Below are 23577 nucleotides of genomic sequence, written 5' to 3'. Positions count from 1 at the left end.
CATTTCCCTGCAGGAGCCAGCAGAAGCAGCTGAACCGGTTTGTCAACATAAAAGCTGTAACAATTAGCAAGGACACTGCCATCTGAATCTGAACGGATTCCTGTGACTGGAAGTGGGTTTAAGTGTCAGAAGCATCATTAATCTTTGCTATGCTTTCTTGTGTGAAGTTACCCAGGTCGCATCTCTGTCAGGAAACAGTTCTCCCCTCTGAGAAGTGAAGCCAAGGTGCTCAGTAAGGCTCAGCTGCAGTTACAGCTGAAGGCCACAAACACAGGAAGTCCTCAGACCAGCTCAGATATCTTAAAACGCAAGGAAAGGCGCAGTTACAGCACAGGGACCAATCAGCCATTTTCTGCTTGAACGTTTTCTAGCTGTGACTGCAGATGCATATTCTTCAATGAAAGCTAAATATTTAACATGTAAGTGCAATTGTGTTTAGCATTTAAGGAAAGAAACTTGTTTACTTCTATTACAGCAAGACCATCTTAATTCGGAGGCAATAGGCTTAATATTCAAATACGAGAAGTGCTTAATTGTCTTTGCTTGGAAGATGACCATTTTGCTGGTTTCATACATCTGTCAAATCAAAAAGATATATGAAATAAACTTCACAATATCCAGGCCCTAACATTGTCATTACCTTAGTGTCTGGGGTAACAGAAGGGGAGAGGTTTCATAAGCATGGCTGTCTTCCTCATCAAGACGATTTCCAGACACAGAGAACTCTCTTGTGAATCATAAAACAGATGAGTCTTACCACAGTAATTTATTTCTTAAAAATCTAGTTTATTGCACTTGTCTCAAAGCACAAACAAAACCAAAAACCTAAATACAGAAATAAAAGTAAAAAACCCATCCTAATGTCATTAAAACTACCCTAAAAAGTAGTCTGGTAAGAGCTCTTGACACCAATTTAATATTAATGACCATAGCAAGGTACAGTATTATACAGTAAACAAACAACTAGCAAGCTGAAGCCATTACTAAGATGACTTTGAAAAATGTAATACAAAGGTGTCATTATTAAATAATGCCATTGTACTTGAGTATCTGGTGCTTGGCAGGGCGCAGAGAAGTACTCATGTCCCTTCTCCAAAGTGATTGATTCAGGAGCCGCCAACAACATACTTTTAAGCTGGATTTCAGTTTCTTTGGGGTCCTCAAGATACCAAGCTATGCTTGCATAAAACAGACTGGGTTACTTCACAAGCTGATTCCGTTACAATCCACTGCCAGTCAGGCTAAAAAAAACTCTGGGGTAATCTCCATATACAGATGAGACAGCAACAAACCAAGCATATCACCTGCAAAAGGGAAACAAATCTGCCCTCACTGTAAGACAAAGATCAGACCGAGAACTGACAGCCAATATCATAAATGCTACTAAAAAAAAGTGACATAACTTGGTTCTCTCTCCACCGATTCACGTTCTCACCTTACACCATGTTAGTTCCAAGTTTAGTGCAGTACACACATGAATTGTTCTGAAAGAGAACAGAGGTTAGAAAGATAACACATCCTTTTCCGTATGTATGAAGTTCTCAAAACAGCAACATCCCCACTTTTCAACTCCTGGCCTCTACTGAAGCTGGCTCTTTTACAGTATTGGTTAGCAGCTGCTTAAAACATTCTGATGATTTAGAAGTATAGAACAAACACAAAATAACTCCTCCGCCTACATACTGAACTTAAGTTCTCTCATCTGTATTGCTTAAAAAAGGTGAGGTATCTTTCAAAGAAGATTTAGAGTTTAAAGAAAAATAAGCTGCAATGATTAACTTAGGTTACTTCCCAGTTCATCACATACCTCTGCTGCAACATCTGTTGAGTATAAGACACTTCAAAATTTAGCTAACATAGCTAAAAATCAGAATATTGTTAAGTATTTTCTCACAATATCACAATTTTTAATGGGATATCGAGGTAATTCTACCAATTACCATTTTTCCTTTTAATATATCTAAGTTTGGTACTCAAAACAATTTGAGTCCAAATGTTAAAGCACTGGCTGGAGGCACAAATACAGAACACAGGAATTATGAAAACTGCCTTGTACATTCCTGCTTTGTAGTACAAACCCAACATGCAACTTCTTCCTATTCCCAAGCGGGACTTACCCCCCAAAAATCTGTCAGATTCCTGATGACTGCGTGAAATGGGCAAAAGTCCCCCTGATATTAGGTGTAATCCAAACTTCTCCTTTGTGAATGAAGCCAAATTATGAACCAAATTTCTAGAAATGGAAGGTTAGTATAGCCTTGCAGTTATTTATATGGAAATGGATCAAACTAAGTTTGTTTCAACACCAATACTGTGTAATCATGATGTTCTGTGATCTCACTAAGAAACTTTGCCATATTTTCTTCCATGCTGCAAGGAAAAATAATTCTAAATACACATACAATAGTCAGAGAACATTCCCATCAGTTTGGAGTTCTAAGTACAAGAAGAAATTGAGAAATGCTTAATGTTTCTGCTGTGGAGAAATATTTAATGCAACAGATTCCTTCTCAAAATAAGTACACGTGTATAAGTCTGCATGCTGTTGTGAAATAGTCACTTTCATTGCTAGTAAGATTAACTTAAGAGTTATATTTCCAAAGGAACTTCTACAGTAGTACAGTATTACAATTGCAGTATGCCACACCTAAAGAGTCTCCCAAGAGATAACAGAACAAACATCAGAACTCACAGCTTGGGGGCTATTTAATAGGTCAGTTTTTCAGTACAAAAGTGCTAATATCACAAGTCCAATATGAGTGGCTTTTAGATCCAACATTCTGTACATACATTACATAAATTCTGTCCTGTTTTTGTCCACTGCTTCACAAGCTTGAGAGACTTCATATCACCTCCCATTCATCTTCAAAATCATCAGAGTGAAGCAGAACAGAAGTGTCATTATTTTTCTGCAAACTATGGGAATGGCTAAAGGTCTTAGTGAGGCGCTGGAGAAGGGATCCTGAAGTACCGATCGCCCACAGTTCATCTAGAGGGGTCACTGCAAAGTATAAATTATCCATCTTGTAATTAAGGTAGCAGGTTCCAATTACAAACTTTAAATAAATAATATTTGGATCTGTTTTCCTAATTGTACCCCAAGAAGGGTATGATACAAGCACCCCTGGTGAAACTCTCACATCAACAAAGCATTTAGAGTATGCAGCTTTCCCTGCATACAATCAGCTTGAGCACCGTCAGGCACAAGTCAAAGCAGGCATCACCATGTTTTGGACTGTCATGCAGAACCAACTTGCCTGTTAAACGTGAGACATTTCCAGGAATCTTCTTCCAGTAGTCTCCTGCTGGATTCTTGTCAGTAATGCCATATCGACGAGCTACATCTCCATTCGGACAGCGTGCCCAAACGGTCCTTGTACTTATAGCCAGCTGACAAGCCTGCAAACCTACAGATAATTGGACACAAAGAGGGAATAATCACAGGCTGTCTTATACTACTCTTGCAGAAAAGTTTATTAAGAAACAACAGCAAGGCTATAACAGTTTTTATATATTCTTATATTAATACTGCAGAAGAACTCTCCATTATAAAAGGCACAAAGAAATACCTAGTTTTCCAGGAGGCTTTCTAAGAAAGGATTGGCAAGAAGACAGTTTATGACTGTATTTCCTTACACTGACTTCAGGGGAGTTGAACAGAGTGGACGCTATTCAAATCTGAGCTTCTGGCCCTGTGTAAGCAGAATATCAGAAAGTAGGCCACTTGCGGCACATGAAGTACTGGTGAAGAAAAAAGCTTTTTAATTGCATACTTCGTACTCACTGCATCTATTGACCATAAGGATATCATGCTGTGGATACATTTTGTTATGTGGCCACAGCCACAAGCAACAACCAATTAGAGGATCTGCTTCAAAACATACTTTTGGAGCCTCTGCTGTATTTTACTATCATAAGGGGAATAATCCAACAGTTACCTCTTTATCTTGTCTAAAAATGTTAAACATTACAGACATCGTGTGGAATTTTTGTTTCTTCCTCTCCATAAGAAAGCAAGTACTCCGCAACTAAGTGCCATGCATTATGCAGTGAAAAAAATCTTTAAAAAGCAGACAGCATCAACACATAGTTATTTAGAAAGAAATAACTAAAATTTTTGTTTATTTACAGGCAAGGCAAAAATGTAATTACCTAATCTAGGATGCTTCCAGCGCTCAGGATTAATAGAAAGCTGTGCAGAATAGCATTAGATAGGAACCCCAGGTTGTATCACAGCTAAATACAAAATTTCCCATAGCAGAGTAGTTTCCTATTGCTTAGGAATACTGACTGCCTTAGTTCTAACTGAACAGTGGCAGCAGCCTGAAATAACACACAACAGAAATTCATTTAGAAAATCAGATTTTTCTTCAGTTAACTACTTAGTGTTTTTAAGTAAAACCAACATCCTCTTTAAAAGATAACCCTTATCAAATACTTCACTGTATTCATATAAATAAGAACACCTGACTGCTGAGAAAAATATTTGACTTAAGCATTGCTATCCAATGTACAAAGCAACAGGGGAAAAAAAAAAAAAAACCAAAAAACAAAAGAAACCAACACTGAGAAAATGGCAGAAAGAACAAGGAACTGATGTATCCATTTTTACCTGGTACATGTTCCCAGTCAGTGCCTACAGGCATTTCATCTGTAATTCCAACTCGTACATGGACATTCCATTTGCTGTCAATTGCCCACAACATCTGATCATTTGGACTGGAATGAATGCTGACCAAGTTGATTCCAACTGGCTACAAAAATTAAGCACAGTATTTAAACTTTGTACTACTGTATCTTTGTACTATTGTATCTTCACAGAAGTGCGCAAGAGAAGTAAAATATTTACCAGATACTAAATTTGATTTGTTACTGCACAAAATTACCAATTTTCCTAGAAGTCAATCCCTTCCTAAATAGAAAAGGAGCATGAATGAATGTCACACAAAGTTACTGATATTCATATTTAGTGTTCAGCATCCAAGTCTAATAATATCAGTGCTGAACCACTGTTATTCCAATCAGGTACAGTTTCAATTGCAAGTGGAAGACCACCGAAATGCACAAAATGCAATATTTTCCTCTTGCCCTCTGGGAAGTTTTCCTAACATAAATAAATCTGCATTTTATTTCTAAACATATACATGCAGTACATTTTTACAGCTGAATGTCCTCTTTGCAATGAAATGGTGATCTCCCTTCTTCCCTGTACTCCATTCTGCAGGAATACAACCTTGGAACTCATTCCAGACTGCTGCAGTACTGGAGCAGCCACACCTGCAGGAGACTACCCACAACACTATCTGCTGGCAAACCCCAGTGAAGCACCCTTCCCATTCTGCTTCCAAGCAAGTCCTTACTCTCTCTGCTTCTGTGAAGATTTGCCTTAACTACTGCTCAGAATCAGTGCTACTGACCACAACATTCTATGGTTGTCAAAGACAGTGATTTTATAGCAAAATACATCAGCCAACAGGTTTAGTAAATGCAAATATCCTGCAAAACATGTACATTAAATAAAACGCAGATAAGAACACACACACAAAAAAGTTTTTCTCTGCATCAGCCTAATAATGGCACCTAAGACAACAGTGAGATGCCGTGAAATACATCATCACCTCACAAAGAAGCACTGCATTTCTTGCTTTAGCCTCACAGGCAGAAGCTGCATTTCCAGTGTGATAAATACAAGAGCAAGCAGCTCTTTGCACGCATGAGACTAGGAATACAGAAGCATAACCTGTGTGTGTATATAACCACACAACCCAGTCCCAGATGGGCCTTCTGTGTATGTTAACAGTTACCTGCTTTGGTTTTTCTTTTAAAATTCTTGATGCTAACATGTGCCTGACCCAGCTATATAACCAAGTTCAACTTGAATCACTGAATCAATCCTGTCTATTCAGGCTGCAAGGCCTCTGACAGAGTATCTTCTCATGTTTGTGCTCTCATTAGGTACTTGCCCTCCCTTTGAAGCTTGAGGCTGGTAGAGGCTTGATGGTCACAGTAAATTCACAATAGCTGCAGTTTGAACACTTACAGTGAGACACTAATTGTCTCAAAGAGTGTTGACTACATAGAATATATAACTGCCTAGCTACTTCAGAATTGGTATTCTGCGGTATTCCAAATAAACTACTGTTATCACAAAAAACCCACAAACACAAAATAATGCAAACAAGCAAAAAACCAAACACCATACCACCACCCCCGAAAACCAAATCCAAAACAAACCAACCAAAAAAAGCCCCTAAAACCACAACAAGAAACATCCAAAAACCCCATGCTCTCTCCCCTCTGATCTTGCTGCCTCTTCACTGGAAGTTATCCTTACTCCTGGCCCTGTTCCTGTTTCTCCCCTCCATTTTCATTTGCTTCTTTCTATGGCTACTTTGGCTCTGACTCCTTCCTACTTCACCCTGTTCACCTCCACTGTTTTGGGTGTGCCTCACTATCGTGCTGCTTCCCGCTTTATCCCATCCCTCTTCGTATTTCTGTTCTTGTAGTCCCATGTTTTCAAGTAAGGGACCTGTGCAATTAATACCTTGTGCAGACTGAATTACTGCATGTAACAGGAGATTTTTGCCTTTTTCTTTGTCTTTTTTTTTTTTTTAAATCCACTTATCTCCTTCTCCCTGCAATGTTGTCCTACCACAGCCACCTCTTTCTCAGATTTAGGACTTTCTGCCACTCTTCCCCAGTCTCCTTCACACCATGTCTCCACTCCACCTCTGCAATACACTTCGTGTTCCAACTACAGCCCCTCACAAACTGTGCCAAACAGCTTGGTGTGACCCTTGCTCCCGAACCGTTGGGATTTGTGCATCTTGCTCTCCACTATTCCACATCAGGATCCCACTCCTCTCTTCCTCTGTCATTTGTCTAGAAAAGAATTCCCTGAGAAAGAACTGCAGGAGTATTTCCACCTAGACGTACTGAGCGCTTACACCTCGTACCTAAGCCTGTGCATCACTACAGATTTATAGGTAGTGGAAGTTAAGAAACGCAGACAAAACACCCCAAAGGAGTAGGATGAAAGGAGCTGCGTGAAGCTCAGCTACATTGCTTCTGATACCACTGCAGGTTCAAGTATAATCTAATCAATTACCTCTACCCTAATTCTGCAGCACCAAACATATCTAAGAAACAAATGGAAATTATTAAGTTCAAAGTAACATCTCTGCAAGCTTAGCCAAAATTTCTCATTCTTTGTTTTTCTAAGGGAGCTCCTGTTTCCTCAAGTTTCCCTACCTCTCTGGGTATTTAACTTTTGGCTTCTCTTCCTTTTCAGGCTACTTAGCTCTTTCTGATAAACCTATTTCAATTTAAAAAAAAAATCTTCCTGCTCACTCTTGGTGATACACTGACGGCAGCACCCAATGCTCTTAACAGAAACCCCCCCACCCCGCAGCCCCACCCCCTAGCTTTCTGCTGTGAAACAGGCAGCAAAAGACAAAACTGACAGGACCGCTAGTGAGACGATTATATACAGCAGCTTCTGGACCAAAACAGTGACACGACACTGCGAAACAAGTACAGGCAATTCTTAGAGCTGTTGTAGAGGTTTTACCTCCAGATTTGGGGGCTGGTTTATTTTTTTGGGGGGTGGGGGTGTTTTGTTAGTTGGTTGGTTGTTTTTTACCCAGAAAGCAGTCATCCACAACAAAAATGTGTTCTCATGGCTACCACAGTAGGGTGGATAAAATTAATTTAGTATTTTCTTGACATAATGTACCACTTTTTGCATAATCATACTGACAGCATCTCTGATATTGTTTCACTAAGTTTTAATTACCATAAGTATGGTTTAAGTATTTTATAATCTATATAACAAGAAACAGATCTCTACAGCTGCAGTTGAAGATTAAATAAAGTTCTCTCATAGCAGTAAAAAGAGATATCTGCAAATTTGTAAGTCTGCTGATAACATTTCAGAGACTGATAACCATGAAAATTAATAATTTCAGCATAGCCTTTTCTCAGCTGGTTTAACTGCCAATAGCATTCATGAGATTTTTATACCTTGACTGTGAAATATGTCATATTTGTGATTTACTGAAGAGTTTGGCATTTTAAAGAGTCTCTCACCAGTCTTTCAGCCTTGCTCCTCTGACACTGACACACAAAACTCTCTTTATAGGTCTATCCACAATACTCATCACTGTGAGAGATCAACTCGTTATGAAGCATTAATGGATTCAGTGTTATCTGATAAAAAATGGTGAATCATTGTTTTCCTTTTACTTGTGGGACCAAAAATTCCTCAACCCCAAAAATCTCAGGACACTGACTGTTTTAGCCAAGAATAGAACGCAGATCCTCCTGCCCTCCACTACAAAAAACCCAGTCACTCTCTCTTTTGAGGATTTCCCACTACAGCTGTGGACTGCAACACATGCCAACTATGTCCTTTTCAACATTTAAAACTACATACTAAAAGCTGTGGATACATTTATTGTCTGCTACAAATAAAAACAATGAAAAATAGTTTGATAAGAAAACAGTGCTGATAAAATGAAGTAAGCTTGAAGGAAGCACTTAACCAACTAATTGTTGAATGGTATCAAGAAATAGTGTCTACGCTAAACATATTTAAGTGTTAAAGTTGTCCATTGGCTTTATAATTCTGTGCAAGTCACTTCCTTTCTTCCTGCAAATCACAGAGAAATAAGCTTCAGTGTAAGAACCTTATTTAAACAATAGTATCAAACAAAATCCACAGTAAAAACTAATGCAGTTCCCCTCCCCCCCAACCTACTACTCAGAATTTTTGTCTTATTGTCACTACTTCAGTCATGGCTCATCCCAAAACACAGTGGTTCAACTGCCTTGTCAAGGAGGAAAGGACAAACACACGCGCGCACACAAAAAAGGCATCAGAACATTTTCCACGTCACTTTTCAGGAACAGAGTCCACGTATCAGCAGACCTCCACTATCTCTGTTCTGCTGCAAATATCCAGGACAAAGAAGACTAAACATACCATTCTCAGTCAGCCCAAGCCCAAGCCTTTTAATAACAGATTGGTGGCTACAAGCAGCACAAATGCTCTCCTCACCTTCAAAAAAACAAATCAGAAGCACCATAAGCTGCTCCAGGCCAGGCTATGAGGTCAGATCAGAGATACTTCTCATACTGTTGAGCATTATCTGTGTATCAAACTAATCTATTTTCGTGGCTAACACATCCAGACCTTAACTACTATAACAAACAAAGAACGCAAGTTAGGGAGGCCCTCCCCAATAGAGGCCTAACCATTTGCATATTATTTTCTGAGCTCCATTTGAAGTAAGGTTGTAAAGCACTTTCAGCATTAGCGATACCAAGCAAGCATGAGCAACCTAAGAGCAGTATTAACCAGCAAGTTTTGCATTCAGACTTGTGATGAGAACAGCTTGCTAAATTAGGTGTCCCTTTTTTCCCTGTAGAGAAGTTCAAGGCAATATACAAGAGCAGGACAGATTAATCTATGTTTAGTCTTCCTGCAAGCCATGTGTTCTTTAGTAATGCTGCCATTGAATTGTCAGAGAAAGATTATTATTTATTGACTGAAAAACCGGAGCACTATTTTCCTGAGAAGCCTTGGAACAACAGTATGACCCTTTCCCCCACTTTCTGCCTTTAGTGAATAAACAGAAAAGAGCCTTAGTTGGGTATCTCCAGTCTGCGGCTAGCACAATCAAGAAGGAAAAGCAAAGTCAAGGAGTCATTTCGTTGACCTCTCCTTTGTCAACTCTGAATTTTTTATTCCGAGGGTTTTTCTCGCAGAAACATGGGAAAGACTACAACATATGGCATCCAATCCTAGAAAAGGTCATACCAAACCCATGTGACCATTCAGCACGATAAAGCTCAACAGAACCATAAAACACTTTCAAAATATTTAGTACAACTGTTCCTTACAAACAATTAAAAAGAATTTAATGCAATCACTTTAAAGACCATACAAACTACAGAGCTATCCGTGTTTGCCCAATTGTCTTTCGGTCACACTGTCTTATACCTACGAGTATAAACTGTCATGTAGGAGATAAGCTGTCTGTAATTACCACTACAGGTATTTTTAACAACATACTGAAAAACTGAACTATTAGGACAAGAACAACTAAGTTTTTACAGAAATGTATGTTAAGTAAGCACTATGTGCAACAACTTCACATGAAACGGAACATAATGTAGTATGAGGTAATAAGAATCTTATATAAGCAAGGCTCTGAGTAACAAAGGCTTTTTTTTTTTTTTAAAAAAAAAAACACACACACACCTTTAATGAGCATCAGTAAAACCCCCTCTCACACAGGCCATGCCAGTGTGCTATGCACCCCTCTAGTTTTTGAAACTTAAATACCTTAGTAAGTAAAGCAAAGCATTTTTGTAAGGTAAAAACATCCATGTTTTTAAGTTCATCCTCAGGTGTGTTTTGCCCTGACAATTTCAAACAGTTATTAAACTGTTGGTTTTTCTACCATTTTGCTTTTTAATGTCTGTCCGTGTTATTTAACATGCTTGTGATGAAAATGCCACACACCTTTGACAGTAAAGAAATACCCATTTCATTACTGCACTGCTTTATGAACAAATGCATACAGCCTCTTCATGTTAAAATGCATTTACATAACTGGTGGGGGAAGCACCTGTAAAAAGAAAAGCTTACAAACTCAGGGAGGGGGTAATAAATAAATAAATAAAGAATAAATAAATATTTTTTAGAAATTCAACAAATGTTTACCCATTCTGAAAAGTTACAATCTGTCAGGATGCAAAATACACCCTGTAAGGTACAGGAACACTGGAAATGCACTCAGAATACAACAATCATTACTCATCTAGTATTACTTGTTTAGTGCTAAAGCTCCGGACTAAATGCTGTCCCAGGTAAAGTGTGGCCCTTAAATACAAGGCTATGCAATGTGTTATGCTACTGGATAAAAAAAAATAGTATTCCAGGGGTCAGAGATCAGAAATTAAGTCACTGCCTCCCACACAGATCATCCATTTATACAGTCCAAGCTCCTCTGCCTTGCTTACTACTTAGCTTTGTTAAACTTGGGTTCAGTAGACAGGGTGTTCCTACTGACCAGTCTGTTTGGCAGTTCTGTAGGAAGGGCCATCCAAGCAGGAGATACACTGCAACCCAGCCCTCCAGCTCTCCCTGGGAAGGCAACTGATCAGTAGGCCGGTCTGCAAAGAGAAGTTGTCAGCACCTCCTCTGCTTACATCATCATCGTAAAATAGGGAGACAGTAATACACCATGGGGAGGGGCTCCCAAACTCCTGATTCAAGGTCAAAGGGTCTGATATGTCCACCAGTTATCCCAGTGTGTACCCTTACTCTGTGCAGACTTGTTGGCTCACTAAAGTTCTCTTCGCTGACCGAATGTATTTGACAAAAGCAAAGCCCCCAGTTAGAAAACTATCGGCTGGATCCAGCCCCGCCCCAGCTTGTAAAGTCAAGCAAGCTGAAGTTCTGTGTCGCTCTCACACACACACAGACACACACACACACAGACACACACACACACACACACACAGACACACACACACACACAGACACACACACACACACACACACACAGACACACACACACACACAGACACACACACACACACACACACAGACACACAGACACACACACACACACAGACACACACACACACACACACACACAGACACACACAGACACACACACACACAGACACACACACACACAGACACACACACACACAGACACACACACACACAGACACACACACACACGCACACACACACACACGCAGACACACACACACACACGCAGACACACACACACACACGCAGACACACACACACACACAGACACACACACACACACAGACACACACACACACAGACACACACACACACAGACACACACACACACAGACACACACACACACACAGACACACACACACACACAGACACACACACACACACAGACACACACACACACACAGACACACACACACACACAGACACACACACACACACAGACACACACACACACACAGACACACACACACACACAGACACACACACACACACACAGACACACACACACACACAGACACACTCAACAATAAAAACTGCTCTAACCAAAATTCAGAAAATGCACATGTAGCTTTAACAAAAATGAAACACATAAAAAAAGACCCCCTCAAACTCTTAGCTTATACTAGCACAAGTAATTTTTTATGACTGTGTCTCAAAATCACTTTTCAAGGACATATTATTCAAGGACTTATCTATTAAATACTTCAGGCTATCACGACATGCAAGCACATGACCAGTTCCACTGAAACCAAGGCACACACTTACTAAATCAAGATGCGTATCCTTGACCCATGGATTTTTACACCATTACATTTTTATTTTTAAATAGAATAATTCTGAAAAACTCTCAAAACTCAATGATAATTGTAGTTACTTTACTTACCCAACTGAATGTTAAATATATTTCTTAATCTCTCTGAAAAATAATTAAATACATAATTCTGTGTTAGCTAACCAAAATATGGGCACATTGGAAGAGTGCAGATGTGAAGATGTTTCTAGTACAGCACAAATGAAAGAATGAAAATGGAAGGTCCTCCTTCCCATAATTTTTGTTTGCGGTGTAAGCTAGTCTTGTCAAAAAAAGCAAATACACCACCTTGAGATCATACTTCTAAAGAATATGGAAGGATCGTCTACTCAGTTTTCTGGGTGCATCTCATTTTGTGCACTTTTTGTGAACCAAAGCTTCTTGTGCTGATAATAATTGCTATCTAATGTGACAGGCTACATGCATGCTTTTCTGAATATGGCGATAGCAATGCCTTGAAACAAATATCAGAAGGCTAAAACTCTGAAAAAAGAAAAATACAGTTAAATACAGTGACAGCAGTTTCCTTAACTAGCAACAAAAAGGAAGATGATAAGCACTGAACTGAACAATGCCATCAGCATGAGGCACCTTTAGTAAAAATGCTGGAATTGCATTTCTTCCAGTAGCTAAAGCACCTTTTACGTAACTTATGATTTCTTAAGAAAGTCATGCCTGTGAAAAATAGTACACATTTGAACTTAAACATTATGGCATTCTAAATCAGCTAAACAAAATACATTGTAGGAGGAGCTTTGATCTCCCATACTTATTTGCAATCCACCTCGATACAGCTACTCTAGCTACTGCCAAACATAGTTTTTCTCTACATCACCTTGAAAAGTGCAGTCCCCCAGGAAAATCCTCTCCCTAATAATGTCTTCAGGAGGCCTCACATGAGTAAAAATATATGAAATAATAGACTAGCTAGTCTGGTCTATAGAAAACCAGAAGGTTTAATGAGCATATTACCTCTCCAACTTAACCAGAATTGATCTAATAAAAGATACTTCCTCTGCATCTCATCTTAGTACTCCGAAGTAGAACTCAAAGCAATTCAGAAACATATCTGTGCAACAGCTACCTAATGAAAGCTAGTCTGTGCTAGTGAAAACAATCAGACTTGAAAAGAAGTGATGTGGATTGTGCATTAGAAAGAAGAGTTTTCCACAGCAAGTACTTTCAAAAGTAGCATGGATGATCCTGAAGTTATGAAGCATTTTCAACAGAAAAATCCCTCCCCCTTCAAATATCCAATCCTTGAAGATCATTTCAAACAACGCTCCCCGCATTTTAGCTTTGATTTTGACACCTACCGAAAAAGATGTAATGGCAAAATCTGAACTTGTGCGTGCTCACCACTTCCTCCTGTAAGTACCACTTAACACAAAACTGGCCTTAATAACAACCGAAACCTTACTGAAAAATGCAAAGGCAGGGCAGATGGCAGAGGAAGAAAGTCTCCAGATTTGCATTAAATGTTCTGTAAGGCAAACAGAACTTTATTTAAAGAGAGGAAACAAAGATCATGACAACCATTTCTAACAAGTCACCAACCATCCATATGGCACAGCCAACCTCCTTACACTGAACACAGATTAAGAGAAAGGAAGCTATTAAAAAAAATTAAATCTAGAATGTATTGATTTTGCAGAATTACAGAGAAATATCCTAAATTTCAAATTATATTTTTAACTATCCTGTAGTTTTGCCAATTTTTGAATGACAGTGAAAGTGTGAACAGCCTTAATTTTTTTGTGTGTGTACATGAGAAAAAAATAGCTCCTCCTAGATCAGTAAGAATTTCAACTATCTTCTCTTCCCTACATAATCAACCTTATAAATATACAGAGAAAATTACTAGGGTGATTATGGGAAAAGTAGTAAATCAGAAGTTTCTCTAACTTGAAATGCATGTACTGCAAGAGACCATTTTACTGTTAAACCACTTTACTGGCAAACTCAGTTAAGTAGTACTCTTCTGCTCAGACCCTAGGAATTACAGAGGGTCAATGAAAGCTTTATACAGTAGCTAAATAGTAAATACCTCCTTAAATAAACCCCCTTTTCTCCACAGTTCAGACAGGCCATGCAGATATTTAGATAAACTTCTCGACCTGATAAAATTGCTTTTTCAATTTGGAATGGGCTGCTCAGGAAATGGTTGAGTCACCATCCCTGGGGTATTTAAAAGACGTGTAGATGTGGTGCTTAGGGACATGGTTTCATGGTGGACTTGGCAGTGCTGGGTTAACAGTTGGCCTTGATGACCTTAAAGGTCTTTTCCAACCTAAATGATTCTATGATTCTAATTAAGCAAATAGCAATTAATAAAATGTTTAATCTACTTTTAGAGTAAGATTGATTGTTTACAAGCAACAGATCACTCATTACAAATGCCTGTCCTGATCTTTGTTTCCTTTAATCCCCTTAAATAAAGGTCTGCTTATCTGATAGATCCTTTCTGTAACTCTGAGAAGGTGGCTCAAGGCCTGCACTTGTAGGAAGTGAGCACTTCTCAAAATCAGATTTTGTCTCTGCATCTTTTCCAGAAGGTACTAAAATCAAAGCTGAAATGTTGAAAGAGTTCTTTTCAAACAACGATTCAACTTCTGGGGACCTTTTAAAGAATTTTGATAATTTTTAACTTTTGATCAACTTCTACTCTCTAATCACCCAAATTAGTCTTATTGACTATATTAATTTTATGTTGGATTTTAAATTATTATTTTTTAGATCAGAAATCTAAGCATTACATCTTCATAAATATACAAGATCTACTTAAATATAGAAACATACTCTACAAGATCTACATAAATAATTTTTATATTCCTTGCTAACTTTTTAAATTCAATTTAACGTATATTGAGGCATGCTACAGCACGTAATAGTTTTATCCTGTATATTAACAACCGAATGAAAAACATTTTCTACCTCCTGGACTAAAATAATTTCATCAAAGAATATTGATCAGCTTTGTCAATGTCCTTAAAGCAGATTTCAAAAAGCTGCTTAACTACGTAATTATTTTGATTTCTAAGATTGCAGAACAGAATGGATGAAGCACAGAAAACATCTACGTATAAACTACTACTGCTCAAGATACTGCAACGATGTTATCAACCACTTCTGAAGTGTTGGATAAAATAGAGGGAGGGCAGAGAACAAAGTATTATTTTTCATCTCAAGGGATACTACAGTAAGGAATTACAAGAGGAAGAGTAACAAATGAGAACGGTTTTAGTGTAGATACAAAAAAAACCACCCAGCATCACAGAGCAAAGACTGAACTTAAGTTACATTCACTGATTTTAGCATGAGTAAGATCTCATCAAAACTATTGTCTCTGAATACCTTTGTGAAATTGTGCAAAGATGGATGCTGTGCAACTGCAGCACTCCTTTAACGGGAAGCAACACCATAAAAGCAGAGTCTGTAGCTCACGAGCTGCTCATGACTCATGAGATCTGGGATATGGCAAGTCATATTGGCTCTGACATTTACTAGGGAATGAAATATCCGTAGTTGGTTTTAAATTATGTTATTTGAGAATGCTCCTGTACTTAAAGCAAGTGAAAGCCAATTTTTATTTCCTTATTCAAACAGAAAATGACTCAATCGTTCACAAATACTTCTTACAGTGTTTCTGTTGTTCTGAAGATAAAGTGATGCAGCATGAACTCTGTCAAAGTCAATTAAGGGACAGATAACAGTAAGGTGCTGCTAATAAGCAAATATTGTTCATGGAACAGTTCACTTTTCAGCCATCATGTTATATTTGTTATCCAAACACTAAGCTAGCATTTGAAAGTAATTTTGAAGTTCAGATATTTTCTTATTTTGCATTAAGCCTTTGTAAAAGCATGAATGGCTGCTCTTTCAGGACTTCAATAAGTTGTTTTAACATGCTGGAATTGTCTCAAAACAAGCACGTAACCCACGAGTTTCCATCTCCTCTACAAACAATGTTTGAATTTTTGCCCTTTCATACTGACTCGTTAAATTTGCAATGTCAGGTGTTGGCAATGTAACAGGAAAGAGAATGACACTGCTCTGGGTATCAGAAGGTTATCAATTTGGAAGGTGACATCATCCAGCTTGCTTCATAAGTTAATAGGAAATAATTTGATTTTCAACCCTGTCCAATTAAAGACTTTCTACATAAGGAAGTCACTGCTAAATAATGAGCCACAGCAAATCCCAATTTCTTGTAAACACCTTTGTATTGAGTAATGTAATCTACTTCAGAGGAGGAGTAAAGAACGCACTTACTACGCTGATACTATTTTTTTCTGTAGAGAAACACCTTTTTGGGCTATTTTCCTGGATAGACAAATCTTTAGTAAGAAGATACTACACAAGTTTAATTCTCTGTCTCTTGGCAAACTCAGTTTAAGTGGAACACATCCTGGAATGAGTTTTCCTCCCTTTTTAAGAATACTACCAGTATGGAAGACATCATCACTGATATTCTCCGTCTCCTCTTCCTGCTGCCCTACCCCGTTAGCAGGAAAAACTTGCCTCTTACAGATTACATCTGAAAGACCCACTTGCAGCACACTAAGAATAAGCAGTGTAATCTATCCCTTGTTGCAAGTGATATTGGTACTTATTTATCAGTCTGTTCTGCAGAACAAGATGCCGTTTCTCCAGGTCTGACTGACTACATTCCCAGCACAGAACAAGTCTAACCAGTGCTGTGCTAACTCATGGGATGCAAATCTGCAGTTCTATTTCCCTGTTTCCCTGCGCTTCTTTGCGCTTACACCCTGAGATTCACAGGAGCTAATAACTGGCTGAGGAGAGACATGCAGAACTAAAAGCAAATGATGTAAAAACCAAATAAGCTACTGCAACTCCACTGCCAGAGATTTACTTTTATTTCTTAATATGTTCTTTCAAAAGTACCACACATTTCAAAATCTTCAAGAGAAATTCTGTAACATTATAAAATGTAAATCAAGCGTGCAAACACATCCAGTGCTACTATGCTAGATCAGCAAACAGCTCAAGGGATTTTGTGCCAAGGGGCAAAGAATGAAATCAGTAGTCAGAGGTCAGCGCCGTTACAGCCGTCCCAACCCTTGACACAGAAATTACACCCATTTCATAGTTTAACTTGCAAAGTATTAGAGCAGCAATGAAAGCAAGCACTGAAGTTTAAGGAGAAATTAAAAAAGAAACCAGACACTGGAGAAACCTATTTTGTCCATTCTCTGTATTCAGAAAAGATGCTCCCAGGGTACTTTAGGAGGCTTCTTTCTACTCTGATCCTCTCAGCTGGCAGGTAGAACGGATATAAAGTTTGCCCATTCCAGGAACAAGGGCAAAGCGTGGCAATTGTACTGCGTGCTTACTAACCGCTGGATGATAAGGAAAAGTCCCTAAATCCAGGTGCAGCACCCTGGCATGCATCCCAGACTCACAAGGGTGAGGATAAAGGAAGAGGGAGGCAGGCACTTCAGCACCATGCCACTTCAGCAGAGCCTTTCCACACCCGCTGCTTTGTGCTGTTTGCCAGCCTCTTGGCTAGCATACAGCAGGTATTCAGTACATGGCTCAAGGACGCATTTTACTACACGTGCATAAAGGTGCACTTATGAGAAGAGTAAACTGTCATTAAGGATAGAAAGGAAAAAAACCCTTCCACTTTTGAAAAAAAATTATTTGCAACAATTAGATGAATTTGCAATGACTTACGGTGATAAGGTAGCATATTCAGAGTATATTATACAGACTCTGGATTGATTTTGGTTTTTGTGTGGGTTTTTTTTTTTTTTTTGAGAGAAATCCTGTAGAATTCAAACATGTGGGATAAAGTTTTAAGCTACACATTTAAAATCTGGCTCTATTGCTTTCCATGAGTATTAAAATTATTCTTTTTCAAATGCATACAGCTAAACCACTAGGTTACAAAGAATTGTAATTAATATTTTACCTGTATAGGTGGCTCAATCATTATCCATGCTGGAAGCATCAAACTTGGGTTAAAAGGTTGAGTTCCTACGCGGAAATAAATGCCACCGCTGGTGTCACAGGCCCAAACATGCTGATTTCCACAGGTCAAGCTGATCAACTTTACAGAACCTATAAAACAAAGACTACTAGCAGGCTGGCATTCTCCTTTCAAATTCAGCTAATAATGAGGACTTTTATTTAGACTTGATTGTATTAAACTAGCTTTAAACACAGTCACATAAAAATGATTAAAAGGTAATACAACTTGGGAGAGAAAAAAAATCACTGGATACAATGAATAAAACCAACAGGTAGTGTATGTGAGGTATATCTGGTTTAAATCTAAAAATAAATGTTTTAGTCATAGGATACTGCAATTTCTAAAGCACACTGAAAATATGCTATTAAAATTACCAAATTCAAGCAGGTAAACATTCTGTGACAAATGTTATCAGTACCTAGACAAGCTTTCACATGACCTAATGTGAACTTTTCTCTGTAGCTGACCATGCTTTTAGACTTTTAAAAGTGTTGATCTGCTAATACATACAGCAAAGCACATTCCTAATGCTACAAGCTCTTTAAAAATATGAGAGCATATGGATTATGCATTTCAGTGTTAACAGACCAGTGTCACATCTGTAAATAAAGGAGCTGATTTTTTTAAATGGATTTATATTCAACAATGTACATATTACACCTATCTCAAAAGTGCCGCAGTATTTTAACTGTAGGTAAGTCAGTACAATGAAAACAAACCTGCCAAATAAGTATGTTTAGGAATTTTGGGGTGGGTTTTCGGTTTTGGGGTTGGTTTTTTTTTGCATACCCAGTCACACCCATCAATCTTAGTATTAAAAGTTTGCAAAGGTAGTGGAGAATCATACCTAATATCTTAGACTAAAAACAACTGCTAGTTAACTGTCAACTGGAACTCTTATTCTTTCACAAGCATTTTAAAATAGCCATGTGATGTAATATATGTAACTTTTTTTTTCTCCCAGTGTTGGGACAACAGAATGCTAAGTAATGCAAAACATGTTCTACAGAAAGAGGGACCCAATCAGTAGAGATACACTCCAGAAGGAATGCTCTGGTCAGACTCCAAACTAAAGACACTAAAAATAGGCCTTGCTGGTTGATTGAACATGCCAGTGCTGCTTGGGATATCCCATTCTTGGTAACAGTTCTCTCTTCAGTCATGTGAAATCTGGCAACAAATCCTTCTAAAGTGCATCATATACAGCATTCCTTAATGAGGGGGGTGCAATTCTATCCCACACAGTACAAGTTCAAAGCATTTATTTCTGCAGCAGGCTATATTCCGTGTTGTTAAGGCTTGCTAGGGGAAAAAACAGAACAACAGGACTAGGCAGCTTTATCTTTTAGTTATCTCTAATAGTAAACAGATCATCTTATTAACCAAAATTATTTAACTTTCTGAATTACAGGAATTTGAATTAATTCATCTCACCCCAAAACCTCCTTTAATCATGCAGCTTCATAATAAAAACAAATGACAAAACTATACACGAAAACTTGGGATAAGAACACCTACACAACTTTCTTTTGCAGGCAGTGGCTTGACATTCAGCTACAAAGTCAAAATCTTACTTAAAACCTCATTATTCCTTCTAACAAAGCGTGACTTGAAGTAATGGCTTTGTCACATGTCTCAGCTGTTGAAAGGTTCTGATCCAAACAAGCATCACAGCACTCAAACATGGAATCACATATCACCTACTCCGCATAGCTGATGTTATTTACGTATACAGTACAATTTGATATTCAAAAATGCAGCCCTTATGTAAACGCTTTGGGGTTTCTCCCTCCTCCCACTTACTGTTTTATTCTTAGGAGAAGGTCATGCTAACCACATTCGTCTTTTAGATTTAGATTAAGTTTAGAGAAAGTAGCATGATTCAGAGGCATTGTTTATTGTTGAAACCTAAAGGTCATTCTACTGTGTTTAGAAACCTTGATACCAACAGGGAACACTAATCAAAATAGTTTACTAGATACTACTCCAAGTACATAGTGTAAAGGCAAGAGGAGGATACTACCAACATAATATGAGTATTTCCACATTAATGCTTGCAACCCCCTCACTTCCATACAGAATTCTAAATTGAATTTTACAGCAACTTGTTTCCCCCTGCCCCTCTTAATTACAGTCCTAATGTTTCAGGAGCAAACTTAACCATACACTTGAACAGTAACAGTAGTTCTCCAATTTCTTCAGCCCCATTAGAGCAAATAAAGGCTCTTCTATTATAACCATCGATACACACTCTCTTGTCAGCAGTGATCTACCATATGCATTTAATTGGAGGAAAAATGCCTAAAACATTTTCACATTTAAGTATTCACCCACAGTGACAGGTAGAGAGGAGTGTTGAAGTATTTCCTGACCCCAGATTTCTGCAATACTACCACAGAGTGCCACGAAGCTAACAAGAACAGCTGAAGGTTGAACTGCTGAAGTTCACAAGCCAGATCTTACAGTGAGCTAGCACCAATTACACTGATTCCCTTTATGAATGCTTTTCAGACAACAGCAAGAAGTTATTATTTCAGTTAACCAGTTATTATCTAAACTGCTGGAAAGCAATAGTATCACGAGAGAAGTTTCAAGCTCTACTATGTGAGGAAAGTGTGGAAAAACCTATCTTATAGGTCAGTGAAGGTAAAGGCATCATGCAAGTGCTTAAACTATGGCACAATTTTGAAACAACTCATCAGATCTGGAAAACTGGGTGTATAACTGGCAAACAAATTAATTTTAAAAGATACATTTAAAAAAGTTTTCCATGAAGTATTACAAATTGTATACTAAAATTGTACATGAAGCTTAAAGCCTGCCACTTGTGTCTGCCTTTTCCTCAACCCTCAAGTTAAAATTGCTTGTCTTTCCTCAGACCAGTTATGAACATTGACATTAAAAATGGAAAAACTGCAAAACAGTTGAATTATTTTTAAAATGGTGCATGAATGGTGCATAGTCTCAATTTCTTTTCTCTTGAAACAGGAATGCAGGTTAGCATGAAGATAAGAATGTTCTAGCAGTCAGACTACCAAAGAAATAAATCTAATTGGAATATTACTGATGAAGCTGACAAGTGGCCTGATTATCCCAGAGCCAAACTGGGAGGATATTTTAATGATTTAAACAAGGTCAGCAACCTTGGTCTTATGCCTAACCAAATAAAAAGAGCAGTTAACCAGCAGCATGTTCTTAACATTATGCCGAATCATTAGTCTATATAAACCTGAACATGAGTGTCACCAGCTGTGTCACTTATGGATCGGAGCATAATTTTTCCTTGACAGAATCTTAATGAAGCTTTGACCACTCTGTTAAGAACGCGCTTAACCACAAAATTCAGGGCCATGTGGATGGAACTGCCCAGGACCACATGATTAGGACCACACTGTAGTATAAGTACTAGACTAGTTAAAGCTACTGGTACACCTGCACAGCACTGTGTCAGGCCAAGTTGTCTCAGACTGACAAACTGTAAGAAGCACATACCCGTATGAAGTATCTTGCAAACAGGAAACATGCTGTCTCCAGCAAAAGACCAAATGAAACATTGTTTGAAACCCATAGATGGTTCCTGATGTTTTATAGTCCTCTGCCATGAGGCCCATTATTTTAAGGTACTATTTAATCCAGTAAATGTAAGATTCCACACAGTAAACTAAAAGACACTTCTGAAGGAAAATATTGACTGTCCGTTAAGAGAGTTGAGAGATAGTCTACTCAATAAAAATGTCATACCTAGTTGAGAGAGATCCAGTTTTGTCCAATGCATCCCTGTTGGACAGCTGGATGATAGTGTTCTGATAAATACCTGCCCGAGACTATCCAAACCCCAAATAGCATCCTGGCAGGCAGAGTAGTGCACCATTTCAGCCTCTGGTGGCAGCTGCACCGTAGAAGGACGAAACTGAGGATTCTGATCACTGACACAAAACAGATCCTTGTTGCTTTGGCACAGCCACAGAAAGCTTCCTATGGAAAGGACACTTCTGTTATTAAAATCATTCCTAATCAACTCCGTTAAAGCTTACACATCTACTTCTGGAAAAATTATCAGTACATTTGAAGACAAAACTAAAGCTTCTTGGCTGTGTTTTCAGGGTAAGATTATGAAGTACATATATGCATCCTAAGCCCTTACGTAGGCACCTAAATACTCCCTTTCTCAAATCAAGTAATCAGTAAGTGATCTCATTTGGAGAAACAAATAGAGAAACAACATGTAACAGTGCACTATCACTTCCCTTTATTCTTTCGCTCTTCTTCATCCTTGATAATTGCCTTTAAAAAACAGCATTCTTTTTCAGCTCTAAATCACATTTTGCCAATAAAGCCGGTGTACTTAAATAATGCAATTGCTAACTATTGTAACGAGCCGTTGAATTCCTTAGCATGGGTGCACTTTTACCAATAAAATGTGCAAGTTTTCTCCAATAACTGCACTGACAGGAGAAGCACTTGGTTAGTTTAGGCACTCCCAGCAAAGCACACTCCAAGATTTCATATTACAAATTCTGGCAATTCATGCTGCAGCAATTTAGGGAGTTACTGCTCCTAAGGGACTACCCGTTTCTCTGTTGGATGCCACTCCACACCAAAGGTGGCAGAGTGAATGATAAGCTTTTTTTTTTTTATTTCCAATAGTTTTACAGATGTATTTGCACCTTGCTTCAAGTATTTTAGATCCCTGCATACAGAAAAGGCACACAAAATCTGAAGTAATTCAGTAATTATTTACACCATCAATTCCACTCTATTTAAAAGTCAGATGATATATGCCTGCACTGTTGATTCACTAACCTTCTTTAGATGGAGCTGTGGAAGCCAACACAAAAATCCATTTTGTGGCAGAAGCAGTACCACGAGGGACAATATTATTCCAGTAAGTGCCTAAAAGAAAGAACAGAATGGTATTAGTATGAAACTTAATTTTCTATTAAAATTTGTTATTTAAAATGTTACCATTTTAAAGACATCATTGCAATCAGTTATCAAATATCATCTAGACAAGATTTTCTACATAAATCTTGCAAGAAACTGTTGGGGCAGGGGGAGAAAACCTCCTCCTAACACATATACACACATATGTACACACACACACAGAGAAAATTGGGAATGCAGAAAAGGAGGAGAAGGGAGAAGACTAATGATTTTCAACAAGAGACCAACTTGGTAACAAGGTTAAACAGACAATG

At 38.3% G+C, this 23577-nt stretch overlaps 1 protein-coding gene across 2 annotated transcripts in view; it reads right to left on the bottom strand.

Moving 5' to 3' along the window:
- Positions 1 to 765: 765 nt before the first annotated feature.
- Positions 766 to 23577, bottom strand: part of TECPR2 (tectonin beta-propeller repeat containing 2) — a 45973-nt gene continuing 23161 nt past the window's right edge. For both annotated transcript variants that reach the window (XM_075103957.1, XM_075103958.1), the window contains exons 15-20: positions 23183 to 23272; positions 22121 to 22354; positions 18320 to 18468; positions 4613 to 4754; positions 3258 to 3407; positions 766 to 3001 (exon numbers count right to left, since the gene is read on the bottom strand). In XM_075103957.1, coding sequence (XP_074960058.1) covers positions 2844 to 3001; positions 3258 to 3407; positions 4613 to 4754; positions 18320 to 18468; positions 22121 to 22354; positions 23183 to 23272 — 923 coding nt within the window. In that variant the 3' untranslated portion in view covers positions 766 to 2843. The remainder of the gene's footprint in view (positions 3002 to 3257; positions 3408 to 4612; positions 4755 to 18319; positions 18469 to 22120; positions 22355 to 23182; positions 23273 to 23577) is intronic.

This window comes from Phalacrocorax aristotelis, chromosome 9 (assembly GCF_949628215.1).
Source record: "Phalacrocorax aristotelis chromosome 9, bGulAri2.1, whole genome shotgun sequence".
Lineage (NCBI taxonomy): Eukaryota > Metazoa > Chordata > Aves > Suliformes > Phalacrocoracidae > Phalacrocorax > Phalacrocorax aristotelis.
Note: the sequence above shows the minus strand (reverse complement) of the source record. Positions and strands in the feature narration are given on the sequence as shown.